Source organism: Falco cherrug, chromosome 10 (genome assembly GCF_023634085.1).
Source record: "Falco cherrug isolate bFalChe1 chromosome 10, bFalChe1.pri, whole genome shotgun sequence".
In the NCBI taxonomy this organism is placed as follows: Eukaryota; Metazoa; Chordata; class Aves; order Falconiformes; family Falconidae; genus Falco; species Falco cherrug.
The window spans coordinates 6,597,633-6,619,262 of NC_073706.1; the positions used below are offsets into that span (position 1 = coordinate 6,597,633).

The window sequence follows — 21,630 nt, forward strand, 5'->3', positions numbered from 1 at the left end:
GCTTATTTTATTTAACATCTCTTTCTCTAATCATTTGCATCTGGTCTACAAACTTGTTTTTCTGGCCAAGAAACTTTCGTTTTTGACCCCAAAGAAATGGGCCTTAGATGGCTTATTAGAAGCATACTTACTGTGTCCCTTTGACATCTTCATTCTGTTAAGGAATTTTTTTCTAAATGCACAGTAACAATGATGGCTTTTGGCAGCTCTACTAAATCTAATAATGAGGACATTGCTGCTGCTTCTTCTGAAATTTGCTATTTAATAGTTTTATTAAGCTAAATTAGCATAGATCCTATGGGACAGGTAGCAATTAGCTATGAGCCAATGCAGAGGTTTTAAAAATGGTCTCTGTTCTTGAGGAAGCTTTGTTTGCACACACAGATTAGAAGTCTGCTCAAGCTCAGGCACACTGCAGGATGAAACTATGGGAATTTCAATATGAAAAACCAAGAGGAAGAGTCCTCCTTCCTGTTTGTGGCATGGTTAGATCTGACTATGCCTTATACAAAGCAAAAACCCTTCTGAATATATGGCAAAATTTGAGCAAAGTTATGCTAGCAGAATTCTGTCACCAGCTGAGAAACAGCTGTACAGTGCTGATGAAAATGTGTTTGCATTTGCAATCAGTAGAAATACTCTGAATGAGTCATGTACAAAGTGAGTAAGATGGGGTTTCTGCTGGGGCACTTCGGAGTCAGAATATTGCTTGGAGGAAAAATATCTGGTATCCCTGGGCAGAATTCTGTGGTCTTTTTCTTCGCTTGAAAAAGGAGGATTTTTTTTCTGTGCCAGATGAAATGAGAGAGCTTTTTCTGTGCCTTACGAGTTCAGCGAGAACTTCTGGTTCCTTCTGCTTAATTGCACTGTGGTCCGCTGCATTACAGGTGGTACAGCCTTTCCTGCCACCTGTCTCCTTACAATCTGAGGTTTCACTTGCTGAGAATTTTCATTTCCTTTCTAAGACAAGTAGTGGGTAGCACTGAACTGACAGATTTTTCCTCTTTCAGCTTTTTTCAAAGGAGGAGTTGGTGATGAGGGTACAGAAAGTACAAAGTGGAAAAGATCCTTCCCTTAGGAAAAAAACAGAGAGGTGCTGTTTTGGAGTGCAGGGCACTATATAAGTAGTAATAATATTTAATATGCAACCAGCACTTTCCACCCATTAGATCTCAACATGTGATGCAACAAAGCTCTGTGTCCTGCACAAAGCCACCCTCCAGAAACCCTCCACCTATGTAGACTTCTGCTGTTGGCAAATTATTTTAAAACAAGTTTTCCCCTTGCTTCACTTGCTGCTCTAAAACATGAAATGAAGTAGCAAATTGCCTGGTGTCAGTCAAATTCTGCACATTTATCAGTCAGTAACAGCTTTGGCTGCGAGAAGCAGAGTCCTTAGGTCAGTTTTGTCTCACACGGCCTCTCAAATTCTTCTTCAGCCACTACAGTAGAACAAAGGTTTTCATTATAAAAAGTTAGTACGTTGTGTTTCTTTTGTGGTTTCTAGACATTAAGGAAGCAAAAGCTAAACAAAAATCCCTCAAGACATGGGACTCTCATTCCAGGAGCACTATGTAACTGAGTAAGAACTAGTCCAGTGAAGAGCTAAAGTTTAGCACTGTGTCTCCAAATAGAAACCAAAACCTTCTGCAAAATACCTGAGCTTCATCTCTAATAGAGGAAGAGAGCCAGGTGCTACAGGACACATCTGTTCAGCAAAATATTAAGGGAGGTTTTCTCTTAAGTAGTTTGGGCTACAAAGATAATAAAGCATTTATGTTACTAGTGTTATTTATTGCTGCTTGAGAAAAGAGAAGCAATTTTTGCTGATTTCCTAGGCTATTCTTGTCAGCTTACCTGCTTTTCTAAAACGTCAGGGAACTCAAAGTTGGCAGCTGAGTGGGTGAGTCAGTATAGCTGTAATGGACTTGTCAGAGGGTGTAAAGGACATAGGCACCTAAAGGTGGGAACAACTTGCTGCTGGACCTGGATGACTCAGAACCATGAAAAATGTTTAAAACTTTTGAAAACAAGTAGTGTTCCAGCAAGCCAGAGCAGAAAAGAGATAGCTTTGTGAAACCATTTTATCTTAGGTCCCGCAATGACATAAAAATGTTAAGCATTCTAAATGATGATGCATGGCTCAGATAGCTGGAAAGAGATGAGCATTTTCTACTGAAAATTTTCTGTTTTCCCTTTTCAGACATGCTTGGTAAGTGAAACAAACCAATGTATTTTTCAAACCAAAACCAAAGCAATGCGGTTTGATTTTAGCTGAGGCTTTTCAATGAAAAAAAATGAGAGAGAATTCAAGAGAAGTAAATGTTCTTTACAAAATTTAACTTTCAAAAAAAAAAAGCCATTTCAGCTTGGAAGAACTTGCTCCTTCATTTAGGATGATAAATAAAAGTCAGGTTTGAGTATTCACAGAGCAATATTTAAGGATCATGCATCACCAAGTGCTAGGCTTAGAAAAAAATGCAGTGAATGGTATCCTTAAAAAAGAAAAAAGTTGGTAAAAAACAAGCACAGAAGCTGATTCAGTTCTAGACCCACAAACATTACCAGATACATTAGCACCATCATGTGGTGTAACACTGGCCTGTACAAGACAAAATAAGCTAAAACCGCACAGGGCTGAAACTTGCTGTCTGTCTTCTGTGTTGGGGCAGAGTGAAAGAAGCTGTAGCTGAAAAAGCAGTAGCACAGTTGCCCCATTCAAATTCAAAGCAAGAGTATGCTTACTAGATAATACTAAACATAGTAAAACTTTTCTTTGGCACAAATCCGTAACCACGTTCAGGCATTTTGGGAGGCCCAGCAGACTGAACCAACCAGAACATGGCTAGCCTCTGTCCTGACGGTGGAAGCAGGGGGAGAAGTGGAGGAAATGTCACCCATCCTCCCCAGAGAGGCAGGCTGGGCAAGGAAATCAGTTATTACTTTGTTTTAGTACAGGGGAATGGTTTGTTTTTCTGGCTGCAGTTTTCAGTGCTGTGCAGAGCAGAAGATGCTGCCAGAGTGTAAAGTCCTTTTGAAGCATTCCCAGAAAGTGCCTCATGAGGATGAAACATTTGTCCACGGCAAGATTTGCACAGCCCTTAGTAGCATTTTTCTGATCCTCCTTACTCTGGTGAAGATACGATTTCACATCATAGCAAAAAACTGGCTTCAGAGTCTGAATGAAGAGCCTGAACAGGAATGGTCCCTTTTTTCTATGAAAAAATGATTCTGAGACTCTGTTGTTAGTCAGGACTTTATCTGTTTTCAGGGTTTACCCAAAAGGGATTCAGGCAACTGTTTCTGGCTGTATTTTTCCTACTCTACTTGGGAGTGGGAATCTTGAACCTGTGAAGAGGTGAACCAGCAGATCCGTTCAGATAACCTTCTTCAATCCATTCTCTCTTAGTGCTGCAGCCTCAGTTTTTGTAACTGCTGCAGCCAGTTTCCCATTCGATTCACCCCAAACCTCAGGCTAGTTGTGTGGAAGGAGGCTGATCACTGGTCCCCAGGGCAGGTGAGTGATGGGAAGCCATAGATTACACTCCATAGACCTGACTCGTACCACACGTGTCCAGTCTTTTTACAGAAGGGCGTTCTAGGGATTCTCTGTCAGTCAATTAACTCTTAACTTACGTGACTTAGAAGCTAGACTTTTTTCCCAGCTGATTCAGGGCTGGAGGCAGGTCGATGCTTGCTGAAGCATGGCTTAGTGGTGTACCTGCCCTGTAGCAAAGAATCAAGGCACCAGACTTTGACACGGGAGCCAGTGTGGGGCACTTCCAGGGCGTGCAGCAACACAAGCCACAAGCATTGCCCCATTCTGGAGGCTGTTGGCAACATAACCCAGGCAAGCAGAGCTTGTGTTTTTTGAGCCCCACATTGAAATCATAGATGTGTGGTTTTGCCACACTAATTCATCCGCTCATGGTAGCCCATGCCTGTTGACCACATCATCTCATTTTGCAGTTGCAACAGTCCAGGCAGATTAAATTCCTACAGTCTGCAAGTGTAGGCTATACAAGGTGTTGTGTACAAAGGGCTCTAATCACATGGCAGAATATACCAGCAAATATTCACTTGAAAGGAGGTATTCTCACTCTCAGTTCCCCTTTTGGGAAATCGGAGAGGAAAGAAGTTGGCCAAGGTTACAAATCACAGTGAAGCTAAAATAACTGTGGGCTTGCCAGGGTTCTGCTTTTTCTTCCAAATGCCTTTTGTTCACAGTGCAGTGCATCTCCAGTCCCTCTGGAGATACTGCATTCTGGAAAACAGGTATTAAGGACAGGAGGACTGACAAGGAGATGAGGAATTAACAAACAAGGGGATTAGTGTGTTCACAAGTTTAGAGTCTTTCAGAGCTATCCCTGGAGGTTTTGTGTTCTGGGAACTGTTAACCCCCCACCTAATGAGGGTTGCAGGCTTGACTGATCAGTGAATCCGCAAGATGTTTAAAAATCTCTTAACACAGTCCTGATACACTAATAGACAACCTATGCATTTGATGTGCCCAAGACATACCTTGAGAGTATTCAGAGGGAGCGTAAGTAATAGCAGGAGCTTCTCCATGTGTCCTCAGGAACAGCTTGTATTTCACAAGGAGGCAGCAGAGGCTTTCTCCAAGCGTGCAGTACCATTTCAAAACTGCTGTAGCTCGGGCTCCTTCACCTGTGGGTACAAGGGTCTGGTCCCACCTGGAGGCATGTGGTGTAGCACAGACTGACCTAGAGATATCACAACAGCAAAAACAGTTCAGTTCCCAGAGTTGTGAGGGTTTGCTGAGAGTCTTACATGCCTGACTCAGTTACAGGCTGTACCTGCCACACATCATATACCTCTGAAATCCTAGAGTATCATTTTTAAAAGTTAGCAGATGTGAAAACTGGGAAATGTCCCCATCGCAGACTCTCATTTGAACAATCTGGGCATCTGGGCCTTCTTCTCAGCAGCCCAGATATCCTGCCTTGATTCCCTGCTCACTAAGATTTCAAGGAAATTCTGCAAGAATGAAAAATTAGTCTCGTAACCAAGCAGTAAAACATGGTCCACATTCTTCTTTAACCAGCTTCCCTGTGTTTCACCCAGTAACATGATAGGCTCAGCCAGCAGACTATGAGGTAGCGTCTCACCAAGTGTCATGGTATTTTATTAAGTTAGAAATGTGATAGCTACTGTTGTCACACTTCAGTGTACAGAACAATTCATTCACAAATGAGAAAAACAGATCCCTCCACAAATACCTTTCCCCTAACTTCATACCCTGCATCATGCAACTTGAAGTGGAGCAGGCTGCATCAATGTTATCCCTGTATGGCTCAGAACAGCTATTGGGAGGGGGGCTTAAAAATGATGAAGGTGGAGAGAGAGACATGCCAGCAGAGATCTGCTGTTCAGCCACTTGGCTCCAATTATATGCAGAAATATACCACCCCAGTGATAAATTGCTAAGAGGACTGATGAGAGGAGAACAAGTCTTTTGAAGAATTATCTGAAATAATTGCTGCAGAAAGTCTCATGATTATGGACAAGAGCTATCTGTGACATTTTGCCATTGATAGCAAATTTGGTTACTTGTTTGGGGATATTTTTTTTTTGAAAGGGGCTAGTTTAAATTAATTCATAAAACTCACAATTGCGTAAGGAGGATAAGACAAATTCTGTGGTTTATGGAGTACTGAAGTGGTGAAGAATAACTGTACCCTGGTTACCTGCAGTTGTTCTGACCTCGGAGCCCTGTTGTACCAAGTGCTTTTACCTCTGTTGAAAAGTCAGCCAGGACAAAAGCTAGTAGTGTTCATCAGCTTGAAGTCTTTCTGTTTTGTCCTCACCTGCAAGGGTCACGGAAAAAGATTTAAGCAGTGGGAGAAGCTTCCTAATTTTTCTCTTTCTAATTTTTCTCTTTTCAATCTTAATGCTAAGGCTAGGAAAGAAACCAAAGAAATAACATTTCTCAAATTTTTGAGGCAGGGCCTCCACCATTCGAACAATGAAGAATTTTGGAAGATAAGATCTGGAGTACACACTTCATGCAGGCTGAGCTCCAAGTATATATTCTGGTTAAATTTCCTGTGCATAGATTTCCTCATTTTTGACACACATTATTCCTTAACTCTGTCTGTGGCTGGGGCTGTGAAAGGGTGCCGCCTTCAGTGCTTCAGCCTGGCTTCCCTGCACATCAAAGGAAGCTCAGCCCCCTCAGAACAAACTGGGAATACACCGGCAGGGTAGGCTCTCTGGAAGTTTCTTTGGGACAGATCTTCTCACCTTGCCCCTGTTCAAAGCAGTATTCTCACAGGGGGAGAGGCTGCCAAATCTCTGCCTTATCGTGCATACAGAGTTTAAAACCCACAGTTTTCCTGTCTAAACCAGCATGTCTCTCCCTCCTGTCTGCATAAGAAGGAGTTCCACTTACTGTATTATTCAAGAGCTGTTGTGCCCTTAGATAACACATCTGTCTTGCACACACCCTGCCTGTGCCCAAGATCTCTCTCACACACCAGCTTTGTCACACACACCCCCAGACCTCTCAAACGCATGCACATCCACACACTGTCATTGTCTATTCATATTTTGTGCAAATGCTATGTGATACTTGCTACTAACAATTAACTGGCTAGACTATGCCAGACAATACTAGCAATAAATAAGATGTTATCTCCTTAATATTACCTTTAAAATAATTTTTCATTACACTCTTTCAGATTTTTTTCCAAAGCATTTACTTATTGCTGTATTTTTTTTTTTCATACTTCTCAGGACTGTGACCAGATCCACATAGATGATGTATCATCAGATGATAATGGTCAGGATCTAAGGTACGGGATCTCCGGGCTGGAAGCTGCAGGTCAGGTAGTCCCCATCTGTTTGAAAATATCAGGGGGCTGGCCAGTGATGTAAAAAAACATTCTCAGCCATGCGCCCTCTCCCCTCCCTGGCTCCATGCTGTCTGCATTTATTAAGCACACAAACACAGGAGTCCCATTTCTCACATTAATATGCCTTTGTCTACTGTCAAGGCCTGAGCATACTGAGCTTTGAACCATTCTGGGAAGTATATCTGAAATTAGGTTGAACCCCAGTCAGACTACACTAGTTCCTGATAGGATTTGGCCAGGTTTCCCCCTGCCTAATCTGTAATGAATGGGCTCAGCAGTGAAGATTATGGACCTTGCCATGCCAGAGCCTTGTCACTGGTAGAAACTCGTGCTAAAGCTGCACCAAACATTATTATTATTTGTGTAAGTTAGATTATCACGTACTTAAAATCTGCTGCTGTACAATTACATCTACCTTTCCCAAAGTGTTGCCTGCAGACTCATGGTAATCGGCACAAGAGTTAAACGTGCAGAGGTCATATAGAGCTTCATAATTTGTGTTTTTATGGCTGGTTATTATGAGAAATTGGTGCAGAAACAGCACAGAAAAAAGTGAAGTGTTTTAGGAAACGACTTTTCCTTCTGTAGAGAACATTTGAAAGATTTTTTTGCTCTGACTGGAATGCTACTTTGTGCTTTGCAATACGCTGAAATGCACGTGTATATTTAGATCCTTTGGCTGCAGTGGCCTGTAAGCAGGGGAGTCTGGATACTTGTTCAGGCATTGATTAAAACATTAATTTGGGTTTTATTTCAATCAGTGCACTCTGAGTGAACAAAAAAATTGTATGCTAACAGCATATCTTGAATCATGTGAAGAGCCCCTGCCCAAATGGTTTCAGTTGTTTGAGAAATACTTTTCAGCTGCTCATGGCTCGTCTATGTGGGAAATGAAGCTGAGCATGTTAAACTCCTATGTGGATGCTCTAATAAAGTAGCATCAGGGCTTTCTGGAAGGGAAAATTACTGTGCAGTAAATCAAGATGTGAATATACAAGAACTGGCTACTCCCCCAGTGAGGTGTGAGAGGCACTATAAGCTGAGCTAACTTTAAGCTGCAGCTGAGAAGGGTAGGTCCGTGTCGCTAAGCCTTTCTGTCCCTTCTCTTGCTCTGCTTCAAGCCAAGTTTGTCCAAATCCACTGGGTCTGTGACCTGATCCAGCCAACTGTGCCCCGTGAGCTGCACCTGCCCTCTTCCATTGCAGCTCAGTCTGAGATCAGCTCAAACCGTGAAACCTGCACTGATGCTGTCATCGGGCAAACATTTTAAGATGACATGAGCTGGTACTGCCTCTTTTCCTGTCCCCCTCCTCCAAACCTGGGAACTAATCCAGCTGAAAAGCAACTTTTTTTTTAAAAAAAAAAAAAAAACCAACAAAAACTGTATTACCTTTTAACTAGAACAGTTCCCTGATCTGATTCACCTCAGCGTTGAAGAAGTGCTTGTGCTGGTACAAAGGAAGGGACATCGGGCAGGGCTGAAGACAGGAACAAATGCCTGGTAGAGCTTTCTTCAGATAAACTGCCTGTTTAAGATGTTTGTGGAACTGTACTTGCCCCCATTTTGTTGTTGTAATTACTCTAGAGTTGCTTTGAAATATTAACTCAGTTTAACAAAATCCACTTTACATGTTGCAGGTAATTAAGGCTCTTTTAGTTAATTTCTTCATTTTTTTTTCCTTGATCTAATGTGCGTTCAGAGCCAGTTTAGCAATATAGCCAAGCAGTCAGAAAGGTAACACCAGAATTTTCTCCTTTAGGATCTGAGTATTTCTGCAGTTATCTTAGCAGCCTGGATGAGAGGCAGGTGAGGAATTTCAGTGACCTGAGGACAGTCAGATGTTTAGTAGTCCCAAGAACCTCAAAACTGGCAGGGAGTGCTAAGTAACCTGCATTGTGTTTACATTTTTTAAAATCTGTGCTAGTAACCATGCTAGACATGAACTCCAGTTCTGTACAGCCTGTCCCGCGTATGTCTGTGCTGCCACTTGTCTCCACGTTTCTTTTCAGTTGTTTCCACTCCCTGCTGGTACCGTATAGACTGTAATTATACTGACCTCTCCTCTTCCCTTCTGTCTTTCCCAGCACATACAACTTCTCCGCGGATGGCTTTCACAGTTCAACTGCCAGTGCCAATCTGTGTCTGGGCTCGGGTGTTCATGGGGGAGTTGATTGGATGAGGAAATTAGCATTCCGCTACCGGCGGGTGAAAGAGATGTACAACACCTACAAAAATAACGTAGGAGGTAAGGGTCTATGGCCAGGCAACAAGTATGTCTTACATCTTCCCCAATACTTCTGACCCTGCTAGGGACATCCATGGAGAAGTTGTAAAGAGCATTGTGATAAGAATACTTCACAGTGAGCTGAGCAAGTGTTTCAGCAGTCATCCTCAAATAAGGTTCTGCACAGGATTTGCAGGAGATACGCTAAAATACTTGGTTTAGTGGTTTGAGAAGGACTCAAGTCCAAGTGTGGGGGTTTTTTTAAACATTTTTGTAATTTCTTTGTCAGGAAAGCAACCTTCTCCAGTTTTCCAGAATGTTCAGTAAGCAAGCAAATGTTTCAAAACTAAATGTGCTTTTTTTTTCGCCATAGAACACATGGCTGATCTCTGCCTGAAGGCATTCTTGTATATATTTGTATACATTCTTGTATATAACTACTTGTTTTTTTAACTCCCTCAGAACAATACCACTAGATATTAGGATGCCCTGGGTTCCTTCATCACAGCTAATTCCAGACAGCTCTTCCAGTAGGCTGCTCTGCTTCTCTTTTAGAACATCAGTGCCAGGTCTCTGACTAGGAAGAGAAAGAAGCAGAACTCAAGAGTATCACTACAACCGCTTTTTGGTGGGAGTAGCCGCCTATTCACATGTACTGGGAAAGTTGCGTAGCGTTTTGGGAGAAACAAAACCATCCTGGCTTCAGCTGTTTCTCAGCTCAGGCCACTACCCACTATACACAACTCTTTTGTCTTGCTCACTTGCCATGCAAGCTTTATGCTAACCCCAAGAAAGGTATTTTAATGAGCCTCTGCGGGTGACTGACATCGTTCTGATGGAGAGCAGGGAAGCTGAGCTGCTGTAGCATAGCAGTGGCCTGCAGTCGGGCCTCATATCTCAAGGCAGAGCCTTGGAGTGACATGGCAGTGGGCAAAGGGAAGCAGCCCGTGCCAGGACCAAGAGGAGGGCGGTGGGAGGGGTAAGTTTCAGAGCACAGACAGGAGCCCTTTGGCATTCTACTTACAAACCATGAGACTCCCTTTCTGTGCTTCTGCAAAGATGCTTTCCCTGCTTACAGGTTTAATAGGCGCTCCTAAGAGGGAAACCTGGCTGCAGTTAAGAGCAGAACTTGAAGCGCTGACTGATCTCTGGCTCACACATGCTCTGAAGGCGCTGAATTTGATACATTCTCGGTAAGAACAGCTTAAAGAATTGCTACAGGCTTGATCCAGGATCTCCCTTGCTTCCCCTTTTTTCCCCCTCTAAACAAATCGAGACACATTTATAGCGACCTTGCTGGCCAAACCTGTGGGAGGCCAGCCTGCACATGTTTGCCACGTGAACTGAGCAAAAGAAAAGAAGTCCTTTTTCTTGCCTTTCCTTAGCTACCTTATCTGTGGCACACATTTCACGTGAGCAGCTTTACAAAAGAGCAGGAAAGGTAGAAGAAGGCCCTTTTATCCCTGAACATGTTTGCTCAAAGAACGCAGCATGGACATTACTACATGTTGTTTAAATTCCCACAAAATGGATCCTGGCATGCATGCACTAAGCTGCGTCACTGCTACCAGTGTGTTTTGGTTTTTTCATTCTACTAAGTTGATCAAAAAGACATTACCAGTATTCACATTATCTGCCACTAGCTACATAATCTTCCAGTGGCTTGGGAACTTCCAGTTGCAAGAAAGGTTAGCTTCCTATCATCTTTCACTCTAAAACAAAAAAGAGAAACACAAATTGCCACTTCTACTGACTTTTGTCTTCTAGGCCAAACTGTGTGAATGTGTTGGTCACCACAACTCAGCTTATACCAGCTCTTGCTAAAGTGCTTCTCTACGGACTGGGCACTGTCTTCCCCATTGAAAACATTTACAGTGCAACAAAAACAGGTAAGAATGAACTAACTTAGGCCTCACCAAAAGCAGACCGAAGTTTTGTCCCTAAGTCAGGCAGATCCATCCAACCTGATTGCAACAAGTAATGTATGAGCTTTATTTTTAGCTCCATGTTTACACATCTCTAATTCACACCCTGACCGCCCACACTTAAGCTAGTACAGACTGGAGGAAAGAAAAAAAAAAAAAATAAAAATCAGAGTTTTCCCAAGTGTCTCCCTGGGGGAGTGAGCCTAAAAAATACCCACCCTATGGAGCATCTGCTGCATGTGGGATGTTCAGCCGCACCCAGCTAGAAGGAAGACAGTCTGGTTGGACCTGTGACATACAGAAACACTGTTTGGATCCTCTTGTTCTTGCAGAGGGGTCAAGGGCGCTGAATGAGCTTTATGAAGCTGTGTGAGTAATAAATACTGCTAAGGTTGGCTTGGGGCTTTTTGCGTCTTATGTTCTTTCTGGTATAACTGTTTGAACCTCTGAGGTTTGTATTTTCATGTTCTTACTGCAACCAGAATGAACAGAAGAGGGCTCTTGAAACTGAATACAATGAGTGTCACATCGGTCTAACAGCTGCCAGTCCAGGTAGTGCATCAAAGTCACAAAGCTTGTGGAAAACGGGCAGCACTTGGAAGTTCTTGACTGATAAAGAAAATGCTAGTAACGGTCATGACACGACAGAATCTGTCTCACATGAAGATTCAGTTAGGTTCTAATTTCAAAAGAAAATGAGTGTAGCAGCAAGTTGAGTTAGGTCCCAACTCCAGTTCTAGTACCTGAATGTTAGTCCCACCTGCTGCATGTGTCAGATGAAAAAAATGTGTCTTCTCTTCTGTTGCTTAGGGAAAGAGAGCTGTTTTGAAAGAATAATGCAAAGGTTTGGAAGGAAGGCCGTGTACGTTGTAATAGGAGATGGCGTTGAAGAGGAACAGGGAGCAAAAAAGGTACAGTTTGTGGATGCCATGCTGAATTCTTCCAAGTTTGCATTTCAGTGACCCTTTCTTTACTTAAGCATGTAATGAAGCTCACTCCATATGAAACAGTTTACAATTGGTCTCATTTCTGAATATGCAAAATACTCAACAACCTTGTGAGAAAATTTGTACTGTAGATCCCCCACACCTTGGCAGCTAGTGCAATTTTTCAGGTAGTTGCTGTGTCACATGTTCCAGGAATCATTCCTGCTTAATAAAAGATGGCTTTAAACACATGAAAAGGAAAACTCTAGTGTGTGATCTCAGATGAGCAAGCAGGGTGAGTTTCTGTTCTACACATGTTGCTTTTTTAAATTCCAAATTATTGAAAGTAGTTTTGAATTACTTATTAGATATATATATAAACACATACAGAGAGATATGTATACACATACATGTATTTATATTTATGACTTACTGAGATCATAGGGTGTAACATCATTAGAGTGAATACCAAAGCGACCAGTGCTGAGTTGCTGCAATTATCAATGATTTATGGATCAATGTGATTAATATCACAAGCAAAATTAAACAGGGAAGACACACTGAATACAAAGTAGAACAGAAACTGTGAAAGCAGTACGGTCAGGAATAACGAGCCCTCGGTAATATTTCATGCTCACTGCATAGGTGTGGCGTGCTGATATAGGTAGTCTTAGAAAGAATTACATGGACTAACCTGTGCATCCAGTTGAATCCTCCAGTCATTAGTATCCACGGTCCACTCACTGGGAAATGGGAAGTGGAGTTTTAGGGACCAGTTGAAGCTTCTTTGGTTTGGGTAGGCTGTAAGAGGGAGAAGCTGCAACCCCAGAGCTGGGAAGAGGTAAAAGCAAAATCTGTGAACACCAAAGCTCACGTTCTGCTTACAGTGATTGAGGGTTGTGTGGCTAGAGATACAGCAAGGAATACCTTCTGCCATACACATGGGATGTCAGTGTAGGAGCGATAGAAACATGGAGAGCAACAGCCAAAGACCTGAAGAAAAGCAGTCAGGTACATCAACTGAATTGTACAACATGAAAATTGAACAGCCAAAGTTTTCACTTCCTAAACTTCATAACAGATACCTGCCTGGAGTCTCCATTTCTTTTGACTTTACAGGGACAGGAATACAATTGCAGGAATACAAAAAGCGTTATTTGCAAGATGTGTTTGTGCATCCTGGGTCTTGTGTTCCTGATGTGATTGAGCTGCATTTGCTTCAGGAGCATTGCACATGAATTGAGCTGCAGGAACGGGCTGCATGAGTCCCATCTTCAGCAAACTGGTGAATTTTTAGTAGGTACACAGATGACTGGTGTAGCTCAGGTGATGTAAAAAATACTGCATCACAGGAACTCAGCTATACAGCTGAAACTTGTGCTGGAGGACCTGGTAGCGCTCTCTGACTGAAGATCCTGCAAAGACTTTCCAAGCACATTTGAACTCATTAGGTGCACAAACCCAGGAACAAAGGGATGCCAGCAAATAAGATGATGGGCAAACGTTCTGTCCCCAGAATTGTATCTCAGGTCAACTTCAAAGCAGAAGAAACTTTTTTTTTTTTTTTATAGTGTATTTCCCCTGGCCAATGGAAGCAACAACACCAGCACCCACCTTGGAAAACCAGCCGAAGCTGCAGCTGGCTCTCTAGTTTGTGAAGGGTTAAGGAGTTGTCAGAGAGGAGTCCAAAATGCATGACTGGGAATGAAGTGGTAATAGCCTGCTGCTTTTGACAGCCCAGTGCCATACTTCAAAGGTAGTGGGTCAGTGAACATGAACTGCATCAAAGGCTGCAAGGGCTCTCTGGCTGTATGAAGAAGCGGAAAGGTTCAACAGTCTTCTATGCCAGGATTTCAAGAGCCCTCTTACTTGTGTCTCCTGGCCTAAGCAGCTCTCCCATTAGCAGAGCACATTCTTTGCTTGGATGTCACCTCCTTTGATTGATGACAATCATTAGTCAAGGCTTCTACACACCTGAGTTATATAAAAAAAAGGGGGGACAGGGAGGGGCAGGCAGAGAGCCTTTCACTGTTTTGCCGACAGCACTGATAATATCTCCATTTTAGTGGGTCATTTTTCTTCACCTGTCTGCTGAGTGATAGATCTGTACATGCTGAACAACAGGAGTGGCTGAGAGGCCAGGTCTTGTTCTCATTTAAGAAAGAAAAACAGATAATTTAATGGAAGGGGTTTAATAACAACTAGGGGAGGGGGAAGGATAAGGAAATAACTTTTCCCCTTAAAGTGAAATTGCAGAGCAGTGAGTTCCAGTCACTTCAGATGTCTGTGTTTGCTTGCTGTCTCTACACACACTGATAAATAGCTTGAAGGAAACATTTGTTTACTGGTAGGTGTCATACATACCAGAGGGAAGCTTGAGCTGTATTTAAACAGTAGAAGAGTGTAAATAGACACTCTGTAAAATAAACATGTGGATCCACTGGAGGGTTTTCTTACAGACTTGGAAAAGGAACATCTCCCTTCATTAGAATCATCTCTCTAGGAATTACGCATTATGTAAAGTTTTGTCTAAGCTATTTATCCGGTTGAATTCTTTACAGTGATAAAATACTCAGAAATGTTATTCCTATGCTAGAAGGGGAGTAAGCTCTGTCCGTTAAGGCTTCCTATGTTTGTTACTGTACAGAGGCCAGTATTTTGGGAGGAAGCTAAGAAAATCACAATCACAAATGTTGTTACAAAATCTAAGTGCAGGCATGAGCTGTGCCCTTTTATCTAAAATAAAACTGCTTTAGCTGTTTTGGAGAAGAAACAAATCCAGCTCAAACCCCAGGCTTACCAGAACATACCAAGAAAAATCGTATTTAACATCTAAAAGCAAGTTACAATTATTTTTAGGTTATCTCTTTGCAAGCAACCACAGGTCTCATAGCTACTGCTAGTGATCACAGAACTATGTTCAGAGCACTGTTTGTACCTTGCCAGATTGGTTTCCATCTCAGGTCCCCTGGGTAGTTGAACTACACTTGTTTCACAGCGCTTGAAAAAGTCGATGCTTTGTCCCCTTCCAGATGCAAGTCTTGTTTTCCTACAGTATATTCACAATTTTCAAGAGATTAATCAGAATATTATAAAGAAGATATAGCAGGTCACAGGTACTTGCCTTTTCTAGATTTTGTTCAGATGCCAAGATTTCAAGTGGAACTTGCTGGTTCAAATTTGGACATTTGTACATGTGTCTTCAAATTTATCGTAGTAAATATAAATTTTAAAACAGGGAAGCAGGAGAAAGAATCTAAAGTAATCCCTCAAAAACAGGAATTACGAAAGTTTTTTGGGGACAGAAAGGTGCGACAGGTTTATAAAACAGCCTGAGGTAGTAGTGTTAAGCTAAATGAATAATGGATCTGAGCAGTGATACCAGTTCCAACATTTACAGAAAATAAAGCGTGACCTGCTGTTCCAGTTAACTTGGGATTGTTAGAAAGCATTTTGACACTATGTGGTATTTCATTCTTTTGTTTACATTTTTATAATTTTTAATAACCTCCTTTTATATCGTTTGCTTGACTGTGTAGCACCGACAACAGCTTTCACTAGTGATGTTCGCCTAAAATTGTTTCTAAAAATACTGCAATTCTAGAAACGGTCCTAATTGATCCATGAAAAAAAAACCACAATAGGAGAGTGAAGTTTAGTAGCTAGTACATTCAGAAAGCCAGCCTACATCCTCCATTATCCCTGAAGCAGGACACTCCTAAATCGTGGAGGATCTGTCTTCCTCTCTGCAGAGGAGAAACATTCCAGCAAATAGACACTTCCCACTCCCTTCCTTCCTCTCTAAGATGAGCCTCCTTACCTGTGACACCGTGACAAGCTGGTGGCCCAAGTACAAAGCTCTGTTCCTGAGGGCACAAACTAAGAAAGTTGTTTTGATCTCAGTATTAAACAAAAACCAAAAAATACCCTCTCTTGGTTTCACTCTAGCACAACATGCCATTCTGGAGAATCTCTTGTCACGCTGACCTGGAAGCTCTTCGGCACGCCTTGGAACTTGAATATTTGTAGCAGACCCCAACATCTTAGCACTGTGAGGGCTTCACTCAAACTATTACATCGATTCCACCTATTCCTCAACATTTTCTTAGTAAAAAAATCCCACAGCAACTGCAGTTTTTCTTTTTTTTGAAGGAGAACCCTTTCAGTGGAAGCCTTTAAGAACTTGCAGCCAAAGAACATTGTATCAAGTCCTTCTTCCTTTGGACAGAGGAAAAGCCTTCAGATAACTCGCTGGGGATCCTGCAGTTACATGGTTAAGCCGGATGCGTAGAGCTGTAACTGCCTGTTTGCCGTCAGTGACAAACACAAGAAGCCTTGGGTCTACTTGTCAGTTTTCTTGCTTTTGAAGGGGGAAGAGGACATAGTAAGGAGCCTCTGCACAGTACATCACACGGGACCTTCTGAAAACAAGAGTGAAACTGTTGGGTTGGGGGTTTTTTTATGTATTTTTTTAATTTATGAACTAATCTCATTACTCTGGTATTAAGCTCTGTACCTGTGTTTTTAATCTGGCTTTTTGGGGTGGGGTGGGTGGGGAAAGTCTTATCATTCTAAATTAATAGTTCATTTCTCCAGAACAAACTCTGGGGAGAATCATATTGTGTACATTAATAACAAGGACACATGGTACTGTTGGTAAGAACTATAGCTGTGTTTTTAAATCTTACATAGATGGTATGTGGACTGTGCATGTGTCTACACGGTGCCTTATGCTGCCATCTTGGTTTTGGGGGTTGGGGGTGGGGAAAAAGTACCTTGTGATGAGTGAAAGGCATTAAATAAAAACATGTTTACATTTTGGGGGACTAGATTACCTGCCTGCTCTTCTCTCCAGCTGCTCTTGGATCTAGAGGTATATGTAGAATACATACTCCCTGCTTCAAGGTGGGGTCTGCCTAGGCCGACTCTGAACAGAGCCCCTCCGGTGGGAACGGAGCCTGTAGCCAGCTGGTCTGTCCGTCGTTTGACAATCGTCGGTGACTGTGTCCGCTGGGAGAGAACGTGGGTGCTCGCACACCTAACTTGTCCGACAAAGGAAGATAAAGGGCAAGCAAATACTGCAGCTGTGCATATTTCTTTTTATCTAAATAAATGCATCTACGAGGAAGTTTCAGCTTTAGGATTTCTGCTGAGCTGGCCCGTTAATTCTTGCTGTCAAAATATTTCAGTTCTCTGGGCCTGGATGAATCTCTTAAGTCACTTTCAAAACTGCTCGTTCTTGCTTGCTGTGGCACCAAATAACCTCAGAAGGATCAGAGCGTGACTGGAACAAGGTGTTAGAGAGATGCAGCAAGTAATACAATCCCCTTCTCTATCGTGTGCGAATCAGGATCAAACAAGTAAGGGTTACACAAGGTACAGCGTGACACAAGCACTACACAAGCCTGAGTGATGCTCCTTCTGTCTAGAAACATTCACCTCAGGAAGCAGATTCACTGTGAGATCTGAGGGGATATTCTGCCAAACTAAAACAGGAAATCTGATCTGTCTTTAGCTCAAAAGGCATGAGCCACGCAGCAGCTGTAAAACACGTTAGCTGTACTTGTCAGCAGCAGGCATGACCAGAACATCCTTTAAGTACATGCTCTGGAGGCATTTGCAAGGAGCTGCTCTGTGGGCCGAGTACAAGACAAAACAAAACGTGATTTTGCTAGCAGAGGTGTTCCTTGTCTCAGGGCCTGCCAAGAAGCACATCTAGCAGAATTTTTCCCTCAAGGTTTTCCAGCAGTAAGACTGTCACAAATAGGAAGTTCTGTCACAAGCCAAGGAAATCAAACTCAATGGGAGAATTGACTGATGCTTGCAAGATAAGCACACCTTAAAGGTAAATAAAACCTTTGAAAGAGGAGCAGATGCCAGGGATGGCAGTCTCCTAAGAAAGCACAACTTCAGCTTTTCACACCCTGTCAGTCAGCTAATTGCTCTTCCTTGAATTCCAAATTTAACACCTGCCTTAATTCAGTTATCTCAGTACTGACTTTTCCCCCCTAAAGCTTCTTAGATTTTGCTTTCTGAATGCATTTAAAGATTCTCAGGCTCTCTCGTTTCTGTCTCCAAAGTTCTTACCAGAGCTTTGGGCCTGCTGTCTGTTAGTGCCTGCTCGTGCTCCACGCACCATTGCTGTAAGCAATTTCTCTGTATTTCTCCCAGCTAATGATTTTTACTTACCCACAGGTAACACAGCTGATGAGAGTGGTGTACACCAGCATTAGGAGCACTTGTTTGTCAGGCAGGTGTTCGTCCTTGTGGCATGTGTTCATCTCTCACCGCAGCAGGTGTCAGGATTTACTGTTCCAGAGAATCTGTGATGGCTGGAAGAGAGGATTTGTAACAGCTTTTTACCTAGGAACATACGAAAAGCCTGGAAACACATGCACACACTCGTTTAGGTTGGAAAAGACCTTTGGGATCATCGAGTCCCACAATTACCCCAGCACTGCCAAGCCCACCGCTAACCCATGTCCCCAGGTGCCACAGCGACACGTCTTGTAAACGCCTCCAGGGATGGTGACACCACCACCCCCGTGGGCAGCCTGGCCCAGTGCTTGACCGCCCTTCCCGTGAAGACGTTTTTCCCCAATATCCAACCTAAACCTCCCCTGGTGCAACTTGAGGCCATTTCCTCACCCTGTTGCTGTTACCTGGGAGAAGACACCGACCCCCACCTCGCTACGGCGTCATGTCGGGTAGTTGTAGAGGTGTGACAAGGTTCCCAAGTAAGTTACAGTACAGCTGCTGCTGAGGTGAACAAACCAAGCAAGTCATGTTAGTGCCATGATCACAGTGTATAGCTGATACCAAAATCTGTTCTGTGAAAAAGTGTTTCGTATGTTAGTCCATGTCTGAACCTCTGATACAGACTTCTTGTATCTGAAATAGAAAAGGGGACGTGAAAGATGCAGCTGGTGAGAGAATACAGGTTGAACTCTTGAACGGGACTGTAAGCATGAGGGCACAGTAGCTGCTGTCACAGCTCCTTTCTGACACTTAGAGGACCAAAATACTTTCCCAAACAATAAACAAACCCCACCACCATGTGTACAGACATGACATTGGTCACATTTGCAAGAGTATCCTTTGTTCTGCCATTTCTTTGTAGGTAACTAATAGGAATACAATGTTGCAGAGTAAAAGAGACCAACCTTTTATAACTAGCCGCTACTGATGGCTGACCTTCCCATAATCCCATGTTCAGGTCCTTTCCGTGCCATAATCTTAACAGCTTTTGTGATCTTTTGTAAAGGAAGCAGAGTCCCGGCATTCAGGGTGCGCGTGGGCCCCAGACATCGTAGGCACTTTATTTCTGAAAAATCAGGTACGTAAGATGTGAACACTGGAAGCGGTAACAGTCTGCCCTTCAGTGGTGTCCTGCGGACCCTTCAGAATGTTCCTTCTTGTTCCGCTGCCCCAGAGCAGATGAGCCACATCGGACCCTCTTCCAGAAGCGTGAAAAATCAAGTACTTTTGAAGCAGACAGTAGGTATATCACCAAACAGCAAAGCTGAGGGTTACCGGGGCGTGTGTATGCCTTCCCCCGGCTTGGGTCAGCACCCCCGGAGCGGCTGGGGCCGAGGTGACACCTGCAGATGGGAGCAGCAGCAGCAGGCTCGTGCCCGGCTCCCACAGCCGCCTGCGCCGCCTCCAGCTCGGTCTGTCCGGATCAGCACCATCGGAAACGCAAAAGCCTCCCCCATTGATGTGGCGGGGCTGCATCAAGGGAAGAAACCACATTCTGGTTTTTCTCAGAAGCAGCTGCTAATTTGGGGGTGTTTGTGGGGTTTTTCCCCCAGAAGTGCAAGGCAGACCGAGTATTTTGTCTTTTTTAATAGAAGTTGGAGTTCAGTGAAAAGCAGAGACGCATGCTGCAAACTGCTTTTAAAGTATTTTAGAGCACATTAAAGGTACTTTCCAGGCTAATGCAGACATACAGCGTATTTACTGCTTGCATTTTCAGTAATGTCTTAGAAAATGAATGAAAAATCTGGATAATGCACATTGCCTATTTGGGCCAAGAATTTCTCAGATGGGAAAAAAAATCTGACCTAGTTCATCCTTGCATCATTATTATGAAATTAAGGCAGTAGTTCACTTGTTACGTGGTTTTTAGAAAGGATGGAGTTTCAGATGCCAGTTTACGAAGCGTGCAGCGGGATTTACTGCCAGGAGCACCCCAAGTGCTGACAGTGGTGCAGGGAGCTGAAACACTGAGTCCCACAGAGAGAAATCCCTTCCTACACACGCGCCGGGGCCTGTCGTCCCAAGAAATGTTCTAAGGGCCAGAGCGATTCCTCCCGCTTTTCCTAGGAGTATTTCGTGTCGCTGTTACCTTTTCCTTCTCTTCTGGTGTTTCTCTGTCATCTCTCGGGTAAGGACCTTCCTCACTTGCTGCAGTTGCTCTTAAGTAATATGCTGTGGGTTTCATCAGAGCCAAGGTTTTATCCCTGAAGTTTTAATTCGCTTCAGCTCCAGTAACACTCAACAGACTTTCAAGGCACTGTGCAAAAATTTGCCGTATTTGACAGTATCCTCTCTCTTCCACTTTTCACCCAAGGTTTTCTTGCATGCCAGGATTCTAAATAAGGTCATAATTTATTTTTAAAAGACCAAATTTGATAACAAGTGTACCATTTATTTCAATATGTAAAGTGTGAGTAGAACAAAGCGTGCAGATTCTTTGTTTTTCCTGAGTTTTGGCTACCTACATTGTTGAAAGATGAGCAAACGGCAACGGCAAAGTCCGCTGTGAAGGCCTCTTATCCTGAGAACAGGGAGCTTACCGAACACTTAAAATGAGAAGTAACAAAAGAAACAACACGCTTGCTGGAAAACTTGCAACCACAACAATGACCATTCAGAAATTAAGAGGTGCCATCACTGGGAATCGGGAGTCAAGGAATTCTCCCAGCAGCCAGGGATCAGAGACAGCCTTCCTGGGCAGGATTGCTCTTCCCGCCTCTAGGCGCTGCAGGCGCTGCCTCCGAGAGGGATTCAATGGAGTCACTGTTGCTCCTTTTCCTAAGACTGCCTCTTGCTCAGCAGCCAGCTCCAGTTCTGCCTGTGCCTTGGCCCGGCTCACAGCTCGGGATGGTTCCTAGCTCACCGAGAGCAGAATTCAGATCTACCTCCCCTGAGCCTGTCCCGCGTGACCCGCCGCGCTGCACCCGCATAACGTGCTCCTTTTGCCAGAGCCCACCTCCGACCTTCGCAGGGACTGATCCGCACCAGGCGCCTGCTCTTCCCCGCATCCTCTTCAGGTGAAGGACCAACACAAAATACTCCTCCCTCCCCCAAGTCTTATCCTTAGGGTGTCTCCAGCCATCTGCTGTCACTTACCACTTCCAGTAAGTCGTGGGGTGCAACACAAAGTAAACGCAGCTCGTCACAAACAGAAAAAGCCACTGAGATGACAGGCACTGAGAGGGGATCTCCTTGGGGCTCTTGCCTTCACACTTGCAGCCATCCTGTTGAACCAGGACCCGCAGCTGAAGCGTTTCTGAAACAGCTTTGACAAAAACACCACTTTGCCCGTGCCCAGCTTTGAATAGCTCAGATGCAACAACAGCGTATTTTGTCAAATAACCACAAAACTACAAAAAAAAAAAAAATACTGCAAAAATACACGTTACCATTGGGGATGGAGGAACCCGTAGTAATGGCG

At 43.5% G+C, this 21,630-nt stretch overlaps 1 protein-coding gene and 1 long non-coding RNA gene across 14 annotated transcripts in view; one reads left to right on the forward strand and one right to left on the reverse strand.

Annotated features, from left to right (window-relative positions):
• Positions 1-16,782, forward strand: part of EYA2 (EYA transcriptional coactivator and phosphatase 2) — a 101,186-nt gene extending 84,404 nt beyond the window's left edge. For 10 of the 13 annotated variants that reach the window (XM_014279801.3, XM_055722663.1, XM_055722666.1 and 7 more), the window contains 6 exons: positions 6,757-6,815; positions 8,961-9,121; positions 10,179-10,293; positions 10,868-10,989; positions 11,836-11,936; positions 15,900-16,782. In XM_014279801.3, coding sequence (XP_014135276.2) covers positions 6,757-6,815; positions 8,961-9,121; positions 10,179-10,293; positions 10,868-10,989; positions 11,836-11,936; positions 15,900-15,980 — 639 coding nt within the window. In that variant the 3' untranslated portion in view covers positions 15,981-16,782. The remainder of the gene's footprint in view (positions 1-6,756; positions 6,816-8,960; positions 9,122-10,178; positions 10,294-10,867; positions 10,990-11,835; positions 11,937-15,899) is intronic. The other 3 variants (XM_055722665.1, XM_027805186.2, XM_055722662.1) reach the window with 1 other exon arrangement.
• LOC129736973 (uncharacterized) lies at positions 4-19,698 on the reverse strand. The gene is made up of 11 exons (XR_008734215.1): positions 18,614-19,698; positions 18,141-18,283; positions 14,890-15,000; positions 12,646-13,375; positions 11,244-11,313; positions 10,719-10,812; positions 8,933-9,101; positions 4,836-5,828; positions 1,858-4,724; positions 1,659-1,754; positions 4-1,442 (listed from the first exon to the last, which is right to left on the reverse strand). It is a non-coding gene; the product is annotated as an uncharacterized LOC129736973 (long non-coding RNA).
• Between the last annotated feature and the right edge of the window lie 1,932 nt (positions 19,699-21,630).